The 21,861-nt window shown below is 41.2% G+C and overlaps 1 protein-coding gene across 1 annotated transcript in view; it reads left to right on the top strand.

The window, feature by feature from the left end:
- Positions 1-21,861, top strand: part of L3mbtl4 (l(3)mbt-like 4 (Drosophila)) — a 259,896-nt gene that overhangs the window by 137,254 nt on the left and 100,781 nt on the right. Inside the window, exon 12 of the mRNA XM_013027135.1 lies at positions 21,344-21,517. Coding sequence (XP_012882589.1) covers positions 21,344-21,517 — 174 coding nt within the window. The remainder of the gene's footprint in view (positions 1-21,343; positions 21,518-21,861) is intronic.

Here is a 21,861-nt window from a genome sequence, read left to right as displayed (position 1 = left end):
GACAGGCACTCAATAGTTCAGACATTGAGAACATGGGGCTCTTCTGCTTGGCTATGCAGCATCTCACTATGTATTTTCAGTTGCTTGTATATATTCTCCATCTCTAGTGACAAGGAAAGCCATCTGTCATGTAACTTCAATATGCAAGTGATCCCACAGTCTGAAGTGGAGCACTCAGCAAGCCACTTGGCTGTGCATAAAGTTAGCTGAGGGATTAGCATACTGGATACATGGATAATGGTTCTGTAAAATCCTGCATTGCTTTTGTTAATCTATTAGCTTGTTTCATTTGGTCTGTGTCTTTATTCTTGGTGTAAGGTGGGCGGGGAGGGGGGTGGGCTAGAGATTGCACATGGAAGGCAAGTACTGTACACTAGGCTATAGCCCTAGTCCAGTACAATTGCATTATTACAATATAAATCCTTTGCCATCCAATCTACCTATTTAAAGTATACAGCTCACTGATTCTGAATGAATTCACAGGTAGACATCCCACCCAATCAGATTTGGAACATCCCATCACCCCTTTTTTCATTGTCACTTTCCTCTCAGTTTTGCTGTAGCAATATTTCTCTTTGCCGTCTTTCCCTTGCTAGCTCCCTTTCTTTTCTCTTTGTCTTAGCCTCCTCTTCCTTGCTTAACTCTATTCTTATGGTCTTTCTAGTCTTTGGAAGTGGTGAGACAAGCTCGAAGTCAGACTACCGTTCATTGCTGTTGTAGACATGGATGGAGGAACAGAGATGTGGCTTGGAGTTGCCAGTAGATTTCCATAGCATGGCCTTGTCTCTACAGCCAGTGCTCCCAAGGGCCTTTTTCATTCTCTCTGTGGGTGCCATTCACCAAGTGATCTTCTTTAGTATGTCTCTGTCACTATAGTGCTCAAAGATGCACTGCCATCTCCACTTTTCCTTAAGGAATAAAGAAAATGGAAAAAAAGATGCCAGAGGCTAAGATGCAAAAGGAATAACATATGTGTCATTTTTCAGAGAAAGTTGTGAGGATCTTCAAACCCTAGTTGTCATGGACCTTCTACATGTTGAGACCTCAACATCTCAGTGCTTTTGAGGTGCACTCTACCATGTTGTATGTATTTGCACAAAAGACTTTGTTCAACCAGGGAGTCCACAACATTGAACAGATTTTCAGAAGAATTTTGAGCCCTAAATAATTATACACTATATTGTATATATATATAATAATAAATAATACAGTATCTAATATATGCAATATATTATATGATATATAATTACATAGATGTATATATAATTATATTATTACTATATTATAATTGTATATTATGTGAATTATATATATTAGATGATAATAAATATTATGTTATATAATAACAAAATATCATGAATTAGTCATTCAGAAGGGATGTACAGAGAGAAGTAAAGGCTGGCAGAGAGCTGGCAGGGCAGAGATCTCATGACAGGAAGTTCTTTGACATCTACAGGGCTGTCACTGGGGATGGAGAATTTGGAGTTAACTGTCTTTGGTGCAGTCCTCATGGCAATGGTAAAGGCAATGACTATATCCACCTATAGACAACCACACACTTACACAACTGCTCACATGGTAGAAAAAATAAAATGACAGATAGATGATTGGCATTGAGAGTAGATGGTCATTTCTTCTACTAACATTCTGTCATATAAACTATTAAACACAAATTCCAGTGTACTACTTGCAAGCTAAAATGAAAATAAAGAGTCCTGGGTGTATCTAAAGGTAGCAAAATTTCCAGTCGTTTTCATGGAGGAAACAAATAAGGAAATCTTACAATGAGTATGGAGCCCCAAACACAGTCTGTAAAGAATCAGAACACTTTGGTAAAGATTTTACTGCCAATTCAATAAAACTTAATGAGTTTCGGGCTGGGAAGGTGGCTCAGTGGTAGAGCGCTTGCCTTGCATGCTCGAGGCCCTGGGTTCGATTCCTCAGCACTACATAAGCAAAAAGAAAAAGGCCGAAGTGGTGCTGTGGCTCAAGTGGTAAAGTGCTAGCCTTGAGCTGAAGAGCTGAGGGACAGCACCCAGGCCCAGAGTTCAGGCCCCACGACCGGACCCAAAAAAAAAAAAACAACTTAGTGAGTTTGGCTGGTGCAAGACAGCATAAGCCAAGCAACAAAATATGGTTAACAGAAACTTCTGAATGCTGGTGGCCCATGGCTATAATCATGGCTACTTAGGAGGCTGAGATCTGAGGATCACAGTTCAAAGCCAGCCCAGGCAGGAAAGTCCGTGAGACTCTTATCTCCAATAAACCACCAGAAAACTGGAAGTAGCACTGTGGCTCAAGTGGTAGAGTGCTCACCTTGAGCTGAAGAGCTGAGGGACAGCACCAAGGCCCAGAGTCCAGGCCCCACAACCAACAAAGAAAAAAAAACTCAACCATTAAAGTAAAATTTAATGATTCAATAGAAATTTAAGCCTTTAAAAAAATCAAGCCCAGTGAAAGTTTAGCATATCTGCCATCTTAATGAAATTGCTACTAAGAACAACACCTGCAGGGTGTGCTCTTGGAGTTATTTGCTTTAAAAGGTGGCTTACCACTGGACTACAGGACAGTGACCATTTATAAGACAGGAGGTGATGTGATCTGTTAAAAAGGATCTTTCATGTTGCAGAACTGATTAGGATTCTGACTTACCTCCACCCAAGGAACATCTTCACCATAACTTCTCCAAAAATAATATGCATCTGCACAGACCCATAGTTTCTTGACCATCTCACACATAAACGTCGAATGTTCCCAGGACAGGAGCAGAACAGCAGTGAGCTCTAGAGGAACCTACACGTTCCAGCCAACAGTGTCTCAGTGACTTCTCCTCAGGGGTGGATGCCCAGTTCTTATCCGGCTGTGAAATCCACCTCTGAAGTCTTAACTGCCAGCGATTCACGGACCCAAGTAATCTGTACTTCTGCAAATCAGACCTAGTGCCAGTTTTCATAGACTGCAAAACTAACACATCGAGCAAGCTCAAAATGCCAGCTTAGTTAAACAGATTTGCCAACAAAACATACAACTGGAATGCTTCTATTGAAACTGTTTCAGTACAACAAAATTTTTAATTGGCAGTTGACAGAATAAAAGATAAAGACCTCTCTGCTGTTTGGATGTTCATACTCCAGTGCCAAGCACATTGTGCCTCCTTTGTGGTGTCTTCCTGGCTCTACTGTTAGGTCTTTCTTGCCCCCAAAGAACTGTTCAGCACTGGGCTGGGAAGGTGGCTCAGTGGTAGAGTGCTTGCCTTGCATGCTCAAGGCCCTGGGTTCGATTCCTCAGCACCACATAAGAAAAAAAAGCCAGAAGTGGCGCTGTGGCTCAAGTGGTAGAGCGCTAGCCTTGAGCTGAAGAGCTGAGGGACAGCGCCCAGGCCCAGAATTCAGAGCCCGCAACCGGACCCCCCCCCAAAAAAAAAGAACTGTTCAGCACTAAAGCTATATCTTGCATCGTGTAAGATCCCCAACCTGGATGATGGTTCTATTTTAGCTAGCATGGCCAGGGCTGAACATCTCCTTGTTCCCATCATAAAAAGAAATATTCCAGGGTTGAGTGAATATGGAAGGAAACTTTCTCTGATGGAGTCCTTCTAGATGACGTGGCTGTGAACTTTGGGGAACTAAGGGCTCCATCGTTCAATTCAAAAGAATTTGTCAGCAAGAAAGAATAAACAAGGTGAAGCAGTGGAGTAGAACCTTGTGGGGGTTTCCAGACAATGCTAAACAGGCAATTGAACTGTGATCATCAGCCAGTGTGCAGGGCTCAAGGTGAATGCATTCATTGTCTGCTCAGCCCCAGGTGTCTGCTGGTGGTGCATCTCCAAGTGGTCTTTGAGTTAGCCTTCTGTACCTCTGCCTTCTTGGAGTGAGCCCAAAGCGATCCTGTGTGGGATGCCCTTTAGCAGGCTAGAAACAAATACATTTTCTTTGCCCCACATAACCTTTCTGCCATTCAGTTTTCAACATCATATCCATGGGACATTGTTTCCATGTGTGAGTGTGTATAAGTGTGTGTGTGTGTGTGTGTGTGTGTGTGCATGTGCACATGCATGTGCTCATGCCAGTACTGGGGCTTGAACTCAGGACCTTAGGTTCTCACTTGGCTTTGTCTCTCAAGTCTGGCACTCTACCACTTGAGCCACATATCCACTTCTGGCATTTTGCTAGTTAATTGGAGTTAAGTGCTCATTATCTTTCTGGTTCAGGCAGGCATCCAACAGTGATTCTCAGATCTCAAGCCTCCTAGGTGTGAGCCAACTGCACCTGTCTATTTTCTTTAATGACTAAAAATGTAGAAAGTCTCCAAGTGCCACTGGCTAGAGCATGTATCAGAACCAACTTTTCTTATGTTCCTGCCCAGATTCTTCTCACAAGGTCCTGCCTTGCCTTGCCCCAGGCTGATCCCCAGGCCAATGGTGAACTCATAGCCAGACACTAAGCAACCCCTCCCCAATCCTCCTCGGCCACTGGAGCCTGCCTTATAATCTTGCTTGTCTGTCTTCTGGATGAATCCAGAGGCCAGACCACTTTCAGGAACCTTCCCCTGCGTCCCTTTCTTCAAAAGTAAGAAACAGCAGTGGCAAGGCAGACATTTTAGTGAAAATCTTCCTTCCATAGATTTTACTTATTTAATGACATAATGCATATATGTGATATTTAAACTTGGTCCCCTATTGATGTTTACTGTGTCAACATTCCTGGTTATGATCACATTATTATATATGTACTGTACATGTGTAATAGTAAGTCACAACACACATTGATTTCACTGGTTATATTTTTAATTTATTTGTTTTTCAGCTTCTTTGGTCAAAGACCCTTGAGATATCAGGTCTTTGTTGTGCTGTGGTCCACCACTTACCTATAGGGCCATCCTGCAGCCATGTGTGGGTGGAAGCAAAGAGCTTGTTCCTCCTAATCCTGGCTTCACCTGAAAGAGTAGGATCTGGTTTCAACGAATAGAGTACTGTTTGGATGTTTTTAAAGCTGTGTTAGGTAAAATGTTGTATTTGGCTGCTGTAGATGCAATATATCTGTGGATTTGAAATATTTAAATTCTCATTTATAACATGCTAAGATGAAGCTTAAAATTTTTTTTCTGGCAGAAAGCCATGGCTTTCCTTTTCTTCTTCTTTCTCACAGTTTATAAATTACAGCTCTTCCCAATACAAAAACTATCCAGATGGCCAGTTCTCCACATTATATTTCCCTCCATCAAGAGAATGTGCCTTTGTTTCTAAAGACTCCCTGTACCACATACTCTATTCTTGAGGCAACTCTACAATGAGAAGGAAATTGAAAAAAACAGCTCTAGTGCCCCAGGAGTATTCTAATGCCCTTTGCATTCTCCAAGTCTAACCAGTAATGCCAGAGATGTTATATAAACGTGCGAATATCATCAATATCCACTTGGCAAAGCACTTATTATGGACAATGTATAATCTTGGGTGTTTTCTTATCTTTCTTCTCTTTTTCTTGTGCCAGTACTGAGGCTTGGCCTCAGGGCTTTGGACTGTCTCTCAGCTTTTGCACTCAAAGCTCATGCTCTACTGCTCCACATCTAGTTCTTTGCTGAAAAAATGGAGATTAGAGCCTGAAATTTGTCTGCCTAGATTTAATTCTCAAGTCTGAGCCTTCTGAGTTGCCAAGATTATAGATATTAGCCAATGACACCTGGCATCTTTATTTTTTCTAAGAATATTCAAAGAAAAATAATGCACCCCTAGACAGTTTGGTGTACTTCTTAAATCCCAGACCATGAAATCAAGCCATGGGGCATAGTCCTGTCTCTATGTGATTTTTTTTTCAGCCATGTGACCTTGATCAGATGCACTTGTCTGCCTGTTTCTTCACTTGTCAATTGCAGATAGGAAGACTGAAACTAGGTATTAGACTCCAAACTCACACTCCAAAGTACAATGTTAAGTCCAGCCTCCCGCTCCCGATGCCCAATAGAGACATGATGAATGTCAGAGAAAGGAGATTTGTTACACAACAGCCATGAGAAGACAGCACTTCAGTACATCTTCAGGTTTTCAGAAATATAGACATTAGTCTTAGATTAAATAGGGAGAACTAGAGGCAGGGAGTGAGAAAAGGTATGTAGAGTTAAAACAGTTCTAAGTCACAGGTTTGATCTCCTTGATTATTACAGTCTTTGTCTCTGGAGGAAGTGATGCTTATAGGTGAATCCTGTTTGTCCTGAAGTCTTCCTGAGATTGTAAAGTAACTGCAGCAGCAAATAGCATAGATGTAAAGTGGGGAAGGGCTAAGTGTCCAGCTTTGGGTTAATTCCCAGGTCTAGCAAAAAAAAGCTTGTAGGATGCCTCTTATAAGATTATTTACTTTGTGGGGATATTGGGAGAACTGGGTGAGTTAAATTAGAGTGTAGGGCATTGTGAAAAAAAAACAACTATTAATATTAGAATAATGAAGTTGTGTTTTAATAGCATATTTCTTTAATTAAAAAAATAGCCAACTGGGGCTGGGAAGGTGGCTCAGTGGTAGAGTGCTTGTCTTGCATGCATGAGGCCCTGGGTTCGATTCCTCAGCACCACATAAGCAAAAAGAAAAAAGCCGGAAGTGGCGCTGTGGCTCAAGTGGTAGAGTACTAGCCTTGAGCTGAAGAGCTGAGGGACAGTGCTCAGGCCCAGAGTTCAGGCCCCACGACCGGACCCAAAAAAAAAAATAGCCAACTAAGTTGAATAGAAATCATAAACACCCAAGTGTTTAGGTTGGACCAGGTAGTCTTTATATATTTTTTTCTTTTACTATGGAAGAAAAAAATTCAGTTTCATAATGGGAAACCTATTTCCCAGAAATTTCAGTACTGTTAAGTTATAAATTGTAAGTGGCTTGGAAATTAAAATGAAATTTTCAATTCTGTTTTTATTGTTCTTTTGTTTCACCTACAGCATAGGAAGATTTTTTTAAATTTTATTAGTAAACAGTTGTACAAAGAAGCTACACTGAGGCAGGGGGAGGCAGGAAGATTATGAGTTCAAGACCAACCTGGGCTACACCCTAATATGTATACATATATATATATATACATATACATATATATACATAGAGAAAGAGAGAAGTCAGGGGGGGAGGGAGGCTACATTTCCATGTCAGTTATGAGCACAGTGCATCTTGAACCACGTCAATCCTTCCATTGTTCCGCCTCATTTTCCCCTCCTCTCCCTACCTTCAAGTTACTTAGTTCAGTTTTTACATGAGGTATGTTGACTATAATGACTACATTTCACCCTTCCTCCCTCCATATTTAAAAATGCTATAATTTTTTGTGTTTGAAAATGTTTGTTTGAACAATGTTCTTGAGCATTTTATAATGGAAAAGCTTTATTGATGAGATGTCCATGACAGGAGTCAAACTGATACATGCTTTTACACATTAGTAGTTCAGGATTGTTTAGGTTTTTGATTGTTTGTTTTGGGGAGAGGGTTTAGTCACTATTTTTAAGTAGCTTTCTTCAAGATTTTGTGTATGATTTCAAACGTCTGTTCATATTTCTAAGAACAGTGTTGCCTCAGACACACTAAATTGCAGAGCACATTTGCTTTTGGCGTGCTAATTTAAAGGAAATATAACTGGCAACAACTTCTTTAGTGTAGAAACTGCACCTATTTAAATGTTCAAGTGAGCTTTTTTATTTGCTTACAAAGGGATGATAATAGGTCACCTCTCCTTAAAAAAATAATTAAGTGAAGTAAGTTAGGCCCAAAGAAACATAGGTCCCATGGTTTCTCTTATTTGCAGTAACTAGTATATGTCTGGGACAAGCAGAAAAGGTCAAAAGCTATGTACATATGACCATATAAGATGATGTTAAGTGAAATGAACACCAAGATAGGGACACAAATGTTTTTTTTTTTTTCTTGGTGTTGTTTCTAACGTATTTATAATGTACCATGGGATTTTTTTTTGTTTCTTTGTATGTTCCTCCCCCACTGTATAACCTCTGTTTTCACTGTATTTGATGTCAGTGCCCTGCATCTTGTATATACACTTCTCTAACTTGGGGAGGGAAAGGGAAAAAAACAAAATGCTTAAATAGGGATACAGGTTAACCCATTGTAACCATGAGATGCACAAGACACTATGTTGAAAAACGAACTTTATAATTTAGATGAGTGGGGGGGGGTGGGGAGTGTAATTGTGGAGATGGGAGGGAAGGGATGGTAGGGGAAAAACAAAGGAGGAGGCAACAATGCTTGATAGGAAGTGTACTCATTGCCTTGCTCATGTAACTGTAAACATTAAAAAAAATCATAGCATCCTCTTAACAGGAGATTTCCCCCTTTGACCCATTTTCTCCACGTGGTATCCAGTGTTGTTTTCTGGGGACTGCTATTGTCTTCACACTCCCAGACCTCCATTATCGTCTTTTTGAATGGGAACTACTCCTTCTTGCTCTCTGCAAACCCTGCACCTGTACCCTGCTCTCTGCTGTGGACTTACCTTAGTTACCTCTTAGGAGTGGGGAATCCGACAGCCTTGATTCTTCAACCGCTGGCTTATTTCACATAGCATGATGTCATCGCACATGAGCCGCTCCCCTTCTTTACCCCAACATTGATTCCCATACCCTTGTATGTGGACACTCCCTTTCCTTTCTGTCTCTAGGCATCAGTGGCACCTACATTGTCATCACCTTGTAGCTACTAGGAATAAAGCAATGGCGAACATCTGTGTGTAAACATGACACAGGTCCTGATTTCAGTTTGATTGCACGCAGAACACCCACAATTGTTTGCTCTAGTGTCACACTAGGTTGAATTTGACCAGGGACCATTTTAACTTCCTAATGACAAGATTTCAGGTTCCCCACATCCTCAACAGCACCAGTTGTCTTTTGTAGCTTTTTTTCTTCCAATTTTCACTATTTTTCAAATGAATTATTTTTCACATGTATGTGTTAATTGCACGTGTTAATGGGCTCCATTGTGGTACTTCCATGCATGAGCTAATCTAACTATCCTTTCTCTTCTACAGCTCTTCCGTCCCACGCCAAGCCTTCTCCATCTTCTCTAATCATTGCTCTTCTTTCAGGCTGACAATTTTTAGTTTTCCTTCTATGAGAGAGAGAACATGTGTGGTTCCTGTTATTCTATGTCTGGCTATTTCATTTAATATAATGTCCTCCAGTTCCACCTATTTTGCCACAAAGAATAAGATTTCTCTATTACTCTATCACTCTATAGTGTATATATACTACTTTCATTTTAAGTCCACTTATCTGTTGATGGGACACTGTAACTCTGAAAGTACTCAAAGAAACAAAGAAGAAACATTTGGGGACATTGGTCCAGGTAGTGCTTTTTTGGACAGGACCCTAAAGTAAGGAAATGGAGTAAAACTTGACCAGTAGTATTACTTCCATGTTTTATATTTGATGGCAGGCATTCCCACAGATGGATCTCCTTTTAGATGGAGATGTAGCACATGATCTCTTGGAGTGCTGCATAGGACTGTGTGACACAGTGGAGTGGAGTGGGGAAGCAGGCTCTGTAAATGCTCTTCCTGGCCTGGGAGTGCTGGGAGCACTTAGCTCTGGGAGTGCTGGGAGTACTCAGCTCCAGGAATGTTGATTAGTACTTCGTTCAGGCCACTGAGGGAGGGCAAGTTTTCTTTGCTCCTTCCCATCACCTGGGCAACACTCCTGACCTTAGACAGGTATGTTTGTCAGGATAATTGTGAACTTATCACTTTGCACGGGAGCATCCAAAATGACATTTGAGTGTGCTTTTGACATTGGGCTAATGTTAGTATTAAACTACAGCATTGAAACACAGGTGAGGTGTTATTGATGTATGTAAATACATACCTGTAAGCATATCCAAATACCTTATCACAGTCTCATTTAAGTAGACTATGTTGATTTAAGGCCAGTGGTTCATTATGTGCATTGCCAAAATGTATTCCTGTGCTTGAAGCATTTTTAAAGTTATTTTCCAAGGGCCCCTTTGGCTTCATTTTAAGACAATACTCCATTCCCTTTCTTTCTCTCTGATTTCTGGTGGCATTGCTCACTAGGCAAACACTCTACCACTTGAGCCCTTTTTACTCTAGTTATTTTTCAGGTCTAGTCAGGTGCTTTTTGATCAGGCTGCCCTGAAACCACGATCCTCTTATCTATACCTCCTACATAACTTAGATTGTAGGTGTAGACCACCATACCAGCTTGTTGGTTGAAACTCAGTCTTAGTAACAGTTTCCCAGACTGGACTCACAAGCTGCCACATCCAGCCTCCACGGGCATTTCATTTAAGTGACATTTTGTTTATTCTTGCTTATTTAATAAAACAAAAAGAGAGAAAGCGTATTTTAAAGACTGTTGTGTTTCCAACCAGACCAGTTAAAAAATTCATTTGCAAATTAAGCTACAAAAATTTACCTTAACATGTTCATGCCACTTCACCAAAATGTTATAATTAAAAGAATGGAAATAATTTGTACATGCTAACAAAAATGTTCATTGTAATAAGAGAAACACAAATTGTTTTGATTCAGTTAATAATGTAGTATGTTAATCATTTCATTTGTTTAATTTCCTGCTTAATTTTAACTGTGTAGATAGTGTACTAGTGGAAAATTTTAAACTGTAAATTCTATTCATCAGATTTTCTCCATGCATAAATTACACAAATTACTTACTTAGTACATTAAGCTGATTATAGCATACATTTTCTGAAGACCATTGGCATTGCTACTATCATATGCCTGAGCCCAATTTACACTTCGGGAATCTTTAATTGCCATACACTAGAATATTTTAGAGAAAAAGTAATTCTGTCTCTCTCCTGCACACACACACACACACACACACACACGCGCGCGCGCGCACACACACACACACACAAATATACACACACTCAGACACATAGACACATGCAGCACACAAACACAGATGCACATAGACAAACACATACAGATACATAGACACACTCACAAGCATGCATGTAGACACCTGCACAGACACACAAACACATTTACCCCCCCCACACACACACACATTTGTACCATCTCTCAAAACTCGTTGACTACCTGTCTTGTTTTCTGAATGTATTACCCACAACTGAATTCAGGAAACGATTTGGTCCTAGCTCAATTAAAATGTATTTCCTCATGCATACCAATTAAATCTCACATCTCAGATTCAAATTTCAGTATTAAAATGGACATTAATAAAATGACTAGACTCCAAGCTCCCATGAAACAATAATCAGTGGAGATCTAAACTCGTGTCCACCTATGTCTGGACATACCAGTTGAAGCCCCCTTAGTCCCAGCTTGTACTCTGATCAGTATCACTTCTGATGTGTGACTATGTCTAAATCCACCAGAGCTCAGTGGGCTAAATTGTGATAGGAGAATGCATCTTTCTGAGACAGGGTTGGCTTTCTAGCTCCACAGTTTACCTTTTTTCCCCCATTGGGATAGTAAGTAGAGGAAGGCTTAATTTATTTTAGAAGGACAGAGGGTTCTCCCAGGAAGAAGAAATCAGTGACCCAGAGACTGGATGAAGAGGTCCTCATATACCATGTGAAGGCAATTCAACTTATGTTGAAGCACACATTTCTACCAAGTATAGAAGGGAAAGCAGGACAGAGCAGCTCTTTCTGGAAATGCATTAGTAGTGAACAGGTTGAATTCCAGTGGACAATGGTGGTGAGAAGGAGAAAAGCATAAGTGAAGCTGGGAAGGACCTTCACTTGTGTATTGATCACACATATGTGGAATATTGTATGCTAATCCCTCAGCAGTCAGTGCAGCTCTTACATTGACACCGCAAGGGGAATCTAGACTTCATATTACATATGATGAATTCATGAGCTAGAGAGAGAATAAGGACTGGGCTACAGGCAGGTTTGAAACTTAGTATAGTCTGTCTCAAAAGCCTCTTTGCTAGTTCAGCATTCCTTGGGTGTTTTAATTAAATAGAGTAGATTCTTCTTTTAAAAAGTGAAGCACAGAAATGGCATGGTGACACACTCTTCAATCCCCGCTATTTGGGAAATGAAGATCAGGAAGATCACAGTTCAAGCAACACCTGGGCAAAAAGAGATGGATCTCATCCAACAAGATGGACATGATGATACACACCTACAATTCCAATTACACAGGAGGCATAGGTAGATAATTCATGGTCCAAGGCTAACCCTAGGCAAAAAGTACAAGAGTCTATCTAAAAAACAACTACAGGCTGGGCGCTGGTAGCTCATACTTATAATCCTAGCTACTGAGGAGGCTGAGATCACATTCAAAGCCATCCAGCAGGAAAGTCTGTGAAACTTATCTCCAATAAACCACTAGAAAATGGTAAGTGGCACTGTGGCTTACAGGGTAGAGTGCTCGCCTTGAGCTAAAGAGCTGAGGGACAGCACCCAGGCCCAGAGTTCAAGCCCCACAATGGACAAAAGCAAACAAACAACTATAGTAAAAGTATATTGGGAGCATGGCTCACGTGGTGTAGAGCATCTTTCTAGCTATCTTCAAACCCCAGTGTCCTCAAGGATTTGAGCAGTCAGGGAAGAATCTTCAATAAAGTTCCTAAGCAGTCAAAAATTATTATCTGCTCCTAGAAAAATAGCATAGATATGCTTTGCTCTGGATTTCTCATAAAATCCTACGCATTACATACAAAACCAACATCTTCACAAGAGGACCATGAGAAAAAGGCAAACCAGCTGGAGACCTCGACACCCAAGGATAGCACAGTGATAAGTTCCTAGTATTTTCTTTACCCTTGTCTATTCTGGACTGGTTTTGGGAGAAGCTGGAAACCAAAAGACACCAATAGAGAAGACAAAAATAGCCCTAAGGAGAGCCAGATCTTTCTAGTTGGGGACCAGGAAAGAAGAAGCCTAGTGATATTGCAAACATTTTGACAACAATCATCTGCTCTAGCCAGACTGCACAGTAAACACAGTGTTCCCATCTCACAATGAATACTGAGCTCAGAACTGTAGCAACAGGCCCTGTATTCCCCTTCCCAGTGTCACAGTGAGCGCGCGCGTGTGCACGCGCGTGCGCGCTCACACACACACACACACACACAGGAGCTTATGTCAGAAGTGGTCAGGTGGGGAGCCAGTGCTTACTTTTGTCCAGGTAAGAAGTCCTCCCCACCATTAGGGGTCAGTGGAGATCCTTCCACTCCCACATTAACTAAGTACCCAATGTTATCTATGGTGGGTAGAGTCATAGGAGACCAGAGGAGAGTCAGATCCTTTCCAACTGCCTCTACCACTCCGTTATTGGAGACCTTATATGGAGGTACCACCTTCCTATTCAAGGTAGCCTCTTTGGGGAGTAGTGAGGACCTTGTCTTCTATCTTAAATGACAATTACAAGACAACACCCTGACACACACACACACACACACACACACACACACACACACACACTCCTTTAGTAAAACAACAAACCCCAGGGAGGCCTGAGAGGAGGAGCTCTGCAAGACCAGAAGCTTGCATATGATGCAGTCTCTTAATGCAATACCAAAAGTGCCCAGTGTCTTAGACAAGTGTCCAGTTTCCAGACATCATGCCAAGAACTGTGAAAATCTGACCATGATAAGAAAAGGTATTGACTGATGGAGGGGAACACCTGCATGCTACAAATATTAGAATGATCTTGAAAACTGGAAAGTAGCCATGGTAAAAATGCTTCAACAAGCAATCATTAACACATTGGAAACAAGTAGGACTAGGCGGGTAGGATGAGGAGGCTCACTAGAGAAATAGAATATAAAAGAACCAAATGAAAAATTTTGGAACTCAAAAATACAGAAGCCACAATAACAGAGGTAATTACTATTATATTTTTATTAGATCAGGTATGAATGGTCAGATTATTTTTGATCCAATAGCACATTGGCTGACAAGACAATTTAATGCAAGAAAGGTTTATTTTAGCTCTTGTTTTCAGAGGCTTCAGTCTGTAGTCCTTGGCTCTGTTGATTGGGGTCCTGTAGTAAACCAGAGCATCATGGGAGAATGTGATACACAAACTGTGGGCAGGCAGGAAGCAGAAAGACAAAGAAGATCTCAAGGACACATATCCAAAGGCCATCTTCCTCCATCTGGGCCTATCTAATGTTTCCAGGAAATTCCAAAATATCACCAGTAACTGTGGACTAAGCCTTCAAGAACAGGAGATTTTATGGGAGACATTTCATATCCAGACTATATATCAAGGCCTTTATAAAATAAACCTTCTAAAATTTTATGAAATAGAAGGCAGAAAGATTGAATAACTTGCCCAACATTAAACTAGTATACTTTTTTGTTGATTTTGGTTTAGTTTTGCTTGTTTTGGGCTTGAACTCAGGGTCTGAGTACTGTTCTCTAGGTCTCTCCCTCATGGCTGGCATGCAGCTCCTTGAGTGTATCTTCACTTCTGGCATTTTGGTGGCTCATTGGAGATAAGAGTCTCATGGACTTTCCCCCCTCAGGCTGACTATGAACCATGATCATCAGGTCTCAGGCTCCTGAGTAGCTAAGATTACAGCTTTGAGCCACCAAGTATCTGTCAAACAAGTAATTTTAATATAGTTTTCCTTTAGTTGTTTAGTTTGTGCTTTTGACCTCCATTCTAATCAAATTATAATACTTAATCTAAATAGCAATTCTCTCCCAGCTTTTTAATTGGCCATTTTTGAGTTATAAAATACAGGCCAATTTCACAGGCTAAGTTGCCCAAGAATGCTTCAAGTATCTTTCTGAGTTCCATGCATAGATATCTTTTAACTTTAGCTATGAATTTTTTTGTGGTATTGGAGGTAGAACCTACATGTGGCTTCATACCTGCTAAGCAAGTGACTACCACTTTAGCTGGATGCCCAGGCCTTTTGTTTTTATTTTGGTTTTGAGATAATATCTCACTAACTTTGTCTAAATAGTTAGAGATACTGCTTAGAAACACTGCTGATTAAATATAGATGATGGAATGGCTGAATGCACACAACCTGGTGTCCATGGGGGTTTGCAATCAGTGGTCAGCCTTCACATTCCATACTTCTGCCACACAAGTAGTTTGGATTATAGCCATTGATTACTATGCCCGTATTGAATCTTTTTGAAAGTAATCATACTTACTCTGGATGCATTAAATTGTTGAGTGCTTGAAATAATATGCAAAGGTATACACTATTCTATGGATAGCATTTTCTCTGAATTGCATTTAGAGAAAAATATTTTGAGAACTCATCTTAAAGCAGTGGGACTTCAAGAAAAAAATCACCTCAACTCCTGAGAATCATATATTCATATATAGAGATGCATACACACACTCCTGCAGGGTTGATTCATCTCTGTGTTTGAGAATAGTGTAGTAGAATTGTGTTGAATTTTCAGTGCCTAGTAAAACCCTGTGATGCCGCTGCTTTTCTTGATCACATTCAAACCTGTATAATTTACAGTCACATTTAATCTGTATAGAAGTAATCAGCAACATTTTGATTTATGTGTTAGGTTTTTGTTAAGACCATTGTAGCTAAAATACAATCTTAGTAGTCTGCACTTCTTTATATTTGTCATGTCTGTTGGTGCCATTTGGCCAAGGAGTCAATATTTTTTGAAGATAAAAGATGTTCATTTCATATCCATATGCTGGATGAAATTAGACTGCCTGTGTAATTAAGAGATAGGGATATTTTATGAAGTTAAATAACAATTAAGACAGTCAACTCTTACTGAGAAATAGTACGAGAGGAAGATATCGCTTTCTTTCATGTTGGACATAATGAATGTACCTTATCAATATTCTCACTAAGCTTCTTCTATCAGAATGGGGTTTCTGTGGCCATTAGGCCAACGACAAATGTGACTCCAACAGCAATTATATTCCTTGCTTCCTTCCTTGCTTCCTTCCTTGCTTCCTTCTTTCTTTCCTTCCTTCCTTCCTTCCTTCCTTTCTTTTTTCCTTCTTTCCTGCCTCTCTCCCTCTCTCTTTTTCCTCCCTCCTTCCTTCTTTTTTTTCCTTCCTCCCTCCCTTTCCGTCTCATTTCCTTCACTGGACCCCTTTCTCTGGCAGTTGTCAGCACTCTCTCTTGTGATTTGACAGCAACAACCTTCCTGTGCTCCCAGACTGCCCCTTGGTTCTGGGAGTGGCACGCCTCACACTTTATCTTCATAAGTGCTTCTAGATTAAGATGTCTCCCACTCACCTCTTCAGTGACTGCAGAATCTACCCTCCCAGCCATAGCACCACTCCCTACTCTTGTCTTATGTACTCCCTAGAAGTAAAAGATTACAATTTGCAGGTAAAGCAAATAAAACACTTCTCTAAAATATAAAATACAACAGGCCAGTAAGTTGGATTAGTTGCACTTGGAACAGAACACTTTTTTTCTTTAAACTGATGACTGTTTATCCACATTTTCATTAGCACATATTAATGACACAAGGCAAGGTGTTTTGTTGTGATATTTCTGTACATATGCGTAATGCTCTTTGGTCAGAGTCACGACTTCTAAGTCCAGCTGCATCTCCAGTTTCTGGGATGCGTGAGGGATGTGTCTGCATCTGAGCTCCTCATGGGAGCCACTTGCTGATTTCAGGCCACTTGATTTTCAGGATGAGAAGGAAGGTTGTCATGACCTGACACTTCCTGTAACTCTGCTGACTGCTGGGTTTTGGTTGTGTTCACAGTGTGGCATCTGGGCTGTTCCTTCTTATCTATATGCTGATATTTCTCATGCTCCCTAGCTTTTTCACCACCTTACCACAGAGGAAAAGGGATCATCACCCTGGGGAGATAGAGGGGCTGTAGAGTCTCCATATTTCTCAAGGGAGGAGGGACAGGCCTAGGAGCTCCAAGCCCTTCGGCCCTCGCCTTTATCTGTGCTTCAGGTTGGGAAGCTGCCATTAGTTGTGCCCACCTAGTAATAACTTTACAATCTAACCACACAGTGCCAGGATTTGACAGCACTTCACCATTACTTTCAGTAGAGCAAAATAGTTAGAGATAAACAAGAACCAACTTAGAAATGAGAGGGTGAAACACTGCTGATTAAATATAAATGATGGAATGGCTGAATGCACACAACCTGGTGTCCAAGGGGGTTTGCAATCAGTGGTCAGCCTCCACACTCTGGCTATTGAAATGGGAAGAATCTCAAACAAAGGCTGTGTCCTGATTGGTGGTCACAGCACCTAACAGGATGGTCTGCTCTGGAGCATAAGCACCTGGCAGACTGGCCAGCAGGAAGTTGATCAGGTGGGAGAGTAGGAGGCAGGGGTTGTGGCTTGGGGAGAGATGACAGGAAAAAATAGGACCACGGTGTGCTGTACCAGGGAGACACTGGAATTCTAATCATGGCAGCAGACCAAGGCATTTAGTGAGGGTGCCCAGAGGCCACGAGGTTGATGAGACTCCATTCAGGGTACTTAACACGGGTGTCAGCTGCTGCTTATGCTGTTGTTGCTTCTGCTATTGAAACACTTGAAATCTGATCAGGATGGGTTCTGGGACATAATCAACTGAAGCAGCACTGGGCATTGGGAGGCCCTGCTATAGAAGGAAGGAAGGAGGGAGGAAGGGAGGGAGACCAGCGTGCCTGCTGGTCCTGAGGCTTGAACCAAGGACCTGGGCAATGTCTGTCCTTTAAGTTTTTTTACTTACAGCTTGCTCTCTGTCACTTGAGCCACAGCTCCACTTCTAGCCTTTTAGTGACTAATTGCAGATAAGAGTCTCGCAGATGTTCCTGCCTAGGCTGGCTTTGAACTATAATCCCCAGACCTCAGCCTCCTGAATAGCTGTGATTAAATTCATAAGCCACTGGTGCCTGGCTAAACCTGATTCTTAAATATTCCCCAAACCAAAGAACTGCCATTCTTATTTGTAGTCATTACCATGTTATTGTCATATTGGCATGGTAAAGAGTTCATGCTTTTCATTGTTTTCTCCCATTCAGAGCTAAGAAGAGGAGTAGGAATTGTAATTTCTTTGAAATGTATGTCTGCAACTATGTCACAGCCTTTTCTTTAACATATTTTCTTCATCTGCTTGGCTATTAATGAGTTTTGTAAAAAATATTTGGTTGACCCACATGAAACTCCTGATACTCAGCTGTTTAGGAAGTACCAGTTCCTAAGGGTCAGCCTAATAGGCCTTGCTGTCTCTACCTACTTTTCCTGCAAACACAGCTTCTTTCTGAATACAGGAAGAATGTGGGAAGGCCAGAAGAGCCAAGGGCCCACAGAGGATCTGTGCTGCAAGCTCCTCTCAGCTGCAGGGCTTGCCTGTCTGATCTCTGTCAGGGATAACCTGGAACTTGAGCAGATTTCCTCCTTACCCATCAGAAACTGACATTTTATTGTGGCCAACACAACTTGAAGTCATAGAGATTTCAACTTAGGTCAGCAGTTTTCTAAAAGAGCTATGTCTTTGGGAATGACAGTTTCCCAGTTATTTGACTAAATTCAAATATTCCAAAATAAGTTTCAAATGTTTTTTTAAAATCATATTTAGGACTTAGACTTTTTTCCCTATGTGAGTAGATTTTTGCAGAATTGTACATGCTCTTAAGCATACAGAGAGAGAGTGAGAGAGAGAGAGGGGGAGGGAGGAAGAGAGGGAGGGAGGAAATTAGGGAGGAAGAGAGAGAAGGAGAGAGAAAGATCGGAGTGGTGCTGTCTCTTTTACCCATTTCTCTGCAGAGAAGGAAGGGAAGAACAGCATGACACTAAGAAAATCTGCTTTTGGCATTCTGAGAACCTGAATACCGCAAACAATTATACAGAAGATTTCTCCTCCCCACTTCCTTTGGACCATTTGTCACTAACTTCTTTCAGATTGGCCACCAGCATCTTCCTCTTCAACTTATGGTTTTGTCATTTAATATATTCTTTAGAACCTTACATGTGATCCTACTTTGCATAATCTGGAGTTGTGTCCTCATGTGCCTCACAGACAGGAACTACTTTATACTACTGGTGCTGAACTGAGCAAGAGGGTTCATGCAATCTATTTCCAAATGCTGAATAAGTAAATCTTAGGTAGAGGCAGCACTTACGCAGGTTCCATTCACAGAGGTGTGATGAGAGAAAATTAGGAAGAACACTCACCACCATAATGATCATTAGAAAGCCACAAATAGGGAGTATGCATTGGATGTACAGCAGAGCTTTGAGGTACAAAATCTCAGTGAATCCACAGAATCTTGATGGAAACATAGTCTCTTAGCATAATGCCTTGCAGCCTCCTCTGCAATCTTAAATTTCCTACAGTGTAACTAAACAGACCTCTTCTGCTCTTCTGCAAAAGCAAAGGGTCCAAATCTCCTGGACCACTCACAAGCTGATAAGCTCCAACCCTGTCCCATCCTCAGCCAACCCAGTCCTGGCAGACCCTGTTAAACTAGCTTGTGAATTCTTTGCACAAGAAGGATTACCATAGCTTCTTTTGTGCTCCGTGTTTTGATGGTGCTAAAACCCCTTTTCCCTCTTCTGTCTACCTGATTGATGTTACTGATTAAGCAATTTGGGGAATTCCCTAGAAATTGCCAGAAGGCCCTGGGGAAGTTGCTTATTCAGTGTGATCCTGTTTCCTTACCTATAAACTGTGCACCTGTATAACATCTTGAGTATTTGTCTGTAAGTATTACAAATAATATAAAAAGCACTTTGCATTGTGATGGACAAATAGTATATATTTTGTTTTTTATTACAAAATTATTACAAAATCATTCACTGCTATCACCTTTACAATAACAATAAAATGCATTAAAATAATTAAATTGCAGTTATTAGTATGTATGTTTTTACCTCTTCCCTGGGTTTATCTTCTCTAGCATGGTGCATGTGCTCTGTTAATGGACTATCAAATCACTAACTACATAGACTAGCAGCAGTTATCCTCACGCAGAACATGCATACAGAGCGTTCTCCAATCCACAGCGGTGTGCCACGCTGTGGTGATGCTGGTATTGGCCCATCTTACCACATCAGGCAAGGCTGATGTCATCCAGATTCCAGAACTCTTGTCCAGATGTATCATCACCTTTAAGTCCAGGCCCCACCTGGAAAACTCCGTACCTTAAATTAAAGTTTTATTTGGTTCCTGACTTTATCACCACCTTTAAACAACAAGAGAAAACTCTCATAGAGTCATAAGCAGTTACTTTCATATAGTCATAAGCAATTACTTGGATACTATGTATCTGTAAGCTTACAGTAAATAGGAACTGAGTTTCTATAAAAAGCAACCAACTATTTCAACGCTGATGGCTTTCACCATGCGTTTGTCTAGCTGTGGAATGTCAGCCACCATTGTGTGTGTGTGTGTGTGTGTGTGTGGCTTCTCACAACAGCTCTTCTGAAACACGATCTGCTTTTTCACTCCACCTGGGAGGAACTCTGAAGCCTGGACAGGACACAGCTTCCCCCGAGTAATGTCTAGGCAACCTGTCATGCCTGTGATTTTCATGCCACTAGCTGCCTTGTACCTGGCAGCAGTGGGAACTGAGACCTTTTTGGAGACAGGGACAAGGGCACAGAGGCATACTGGGGACAGTAGGTGTAGCTGAGTCACATGTCCACTCAGATCACTGTACCTATGGGCTGGTTCCAGCAGCACCCAGGCTTCAGGGATCTATTGGTCGTAGTAGGGGCAAGAAAATAGCCAGGAGAAGTGGGCTCACTGACCTGCAAAGCACCCCAGTATAACCTAACATAACCTCCTTAGGAAGTTACAGGGTGATTATGTAGAAATGCAGATGGTGTTTCTGCAAACTTAATAGTAGGCAGTGAGAGCATGATGTTCTTGGATTCTGGTGAATGGTCTTAGCCAAGGAGTCAAACAAGGCTAATCTCACTGCTCTGGGAAACCGTGGGGCAACTGGATGCCACTATTAGGTTTCTGGATGCTGTTCTCTGGTGAATCTGCCTGTGCTATTTCAGCTGCCTCGGTCTAGGGTCTGCAACATGAGATGTTCTCAAAAGGCAGTATGAGAGCTGAGCACTAGTGGGCTCATGCTTGTAAGCATAGCTGTGAAGGAGATCTGAGGATTGTGGTTCAAAGCCAACTTCATCAAGAAAGTTCATAAAACTCTTATTTCCAGCAAAATGCTAGAAATAGAGGTATGGTAGAGCACAAGCTTGAGCATGAGTCCTTGGGTTCAAGCTCCAGTTCCAGCATTATCACCCCCCCCCAAAAAAAAGAAAAAAAAAGGCAGTATGAAAAGAAATTACTATTGAGTGTGTTCAGGGAGAGAAGAATGTCGAATTTCCTTTTAAATATTAAATGCAAGTCTATTCCAATGACAATGGAGATCTGATGGATCACTCAAGAATGACAGCTGTGCTTTCATTTTTATACAAAACAGTGCTTTTGGCTGCCCTTATTCGGACATGAACTTGAAGAAGGAGGTCACAAGTCCTGGTGGTCTGAAAGAGCAAACACAAGCGCCTCTGGAGTCAGATGCTTCCCGCTCAACACTGAAAAATCTTTCTGGTCTGAATTTCAATGGGAAACATGCAAAGGTGAACAGTCAGCCCCGGTAAGAAACTTTTCGGTAAAATACAAACCAAGAAGTAAACCATGTAGACTAATAAAGGGACAATTGTGTTGTTTGTTCTTGACTTATGGTCAAAACAGTTCTTATTTCTGGACATTGGTTATATTCAGTAGCTCACAGAAGTTACCGAGGCCTGATGTACATCTTAAAATATTTTCTGTTAGATCATATACAGATATAACTTCTTGCAAGTATATAAGTAATCAGTAAAAAGTATATCTCATCTGTACGATCTAGAAGATTCCCTTTCATTGTACAAACGCCTTTGTTCTTTGGATTCCTTTCACAAGCGTTCTGTCTTTGGCCATGGTTGAGTGCATCTGCTG

Source organism: Dipodomys ordii, unplaced genomic scaffold, assembly GCF_000151885.1.
Source record: "Dipodomys ordii isolate 6190 unplaced genomic scaffold, Dord_2.0 Scaffold100, whole genome shotgun sequence".
Lineage (NCBI taxonomy): Eukaryota > Metazoa > Chordata > Mammalia > Rodentia > Heteromyidae > Dipodomys > Dipodomys ordii.
Note: the sequence above shows the minus strand (reverse complement) of the source record. Positions and strands in the feature narration are given on the sequence as shown.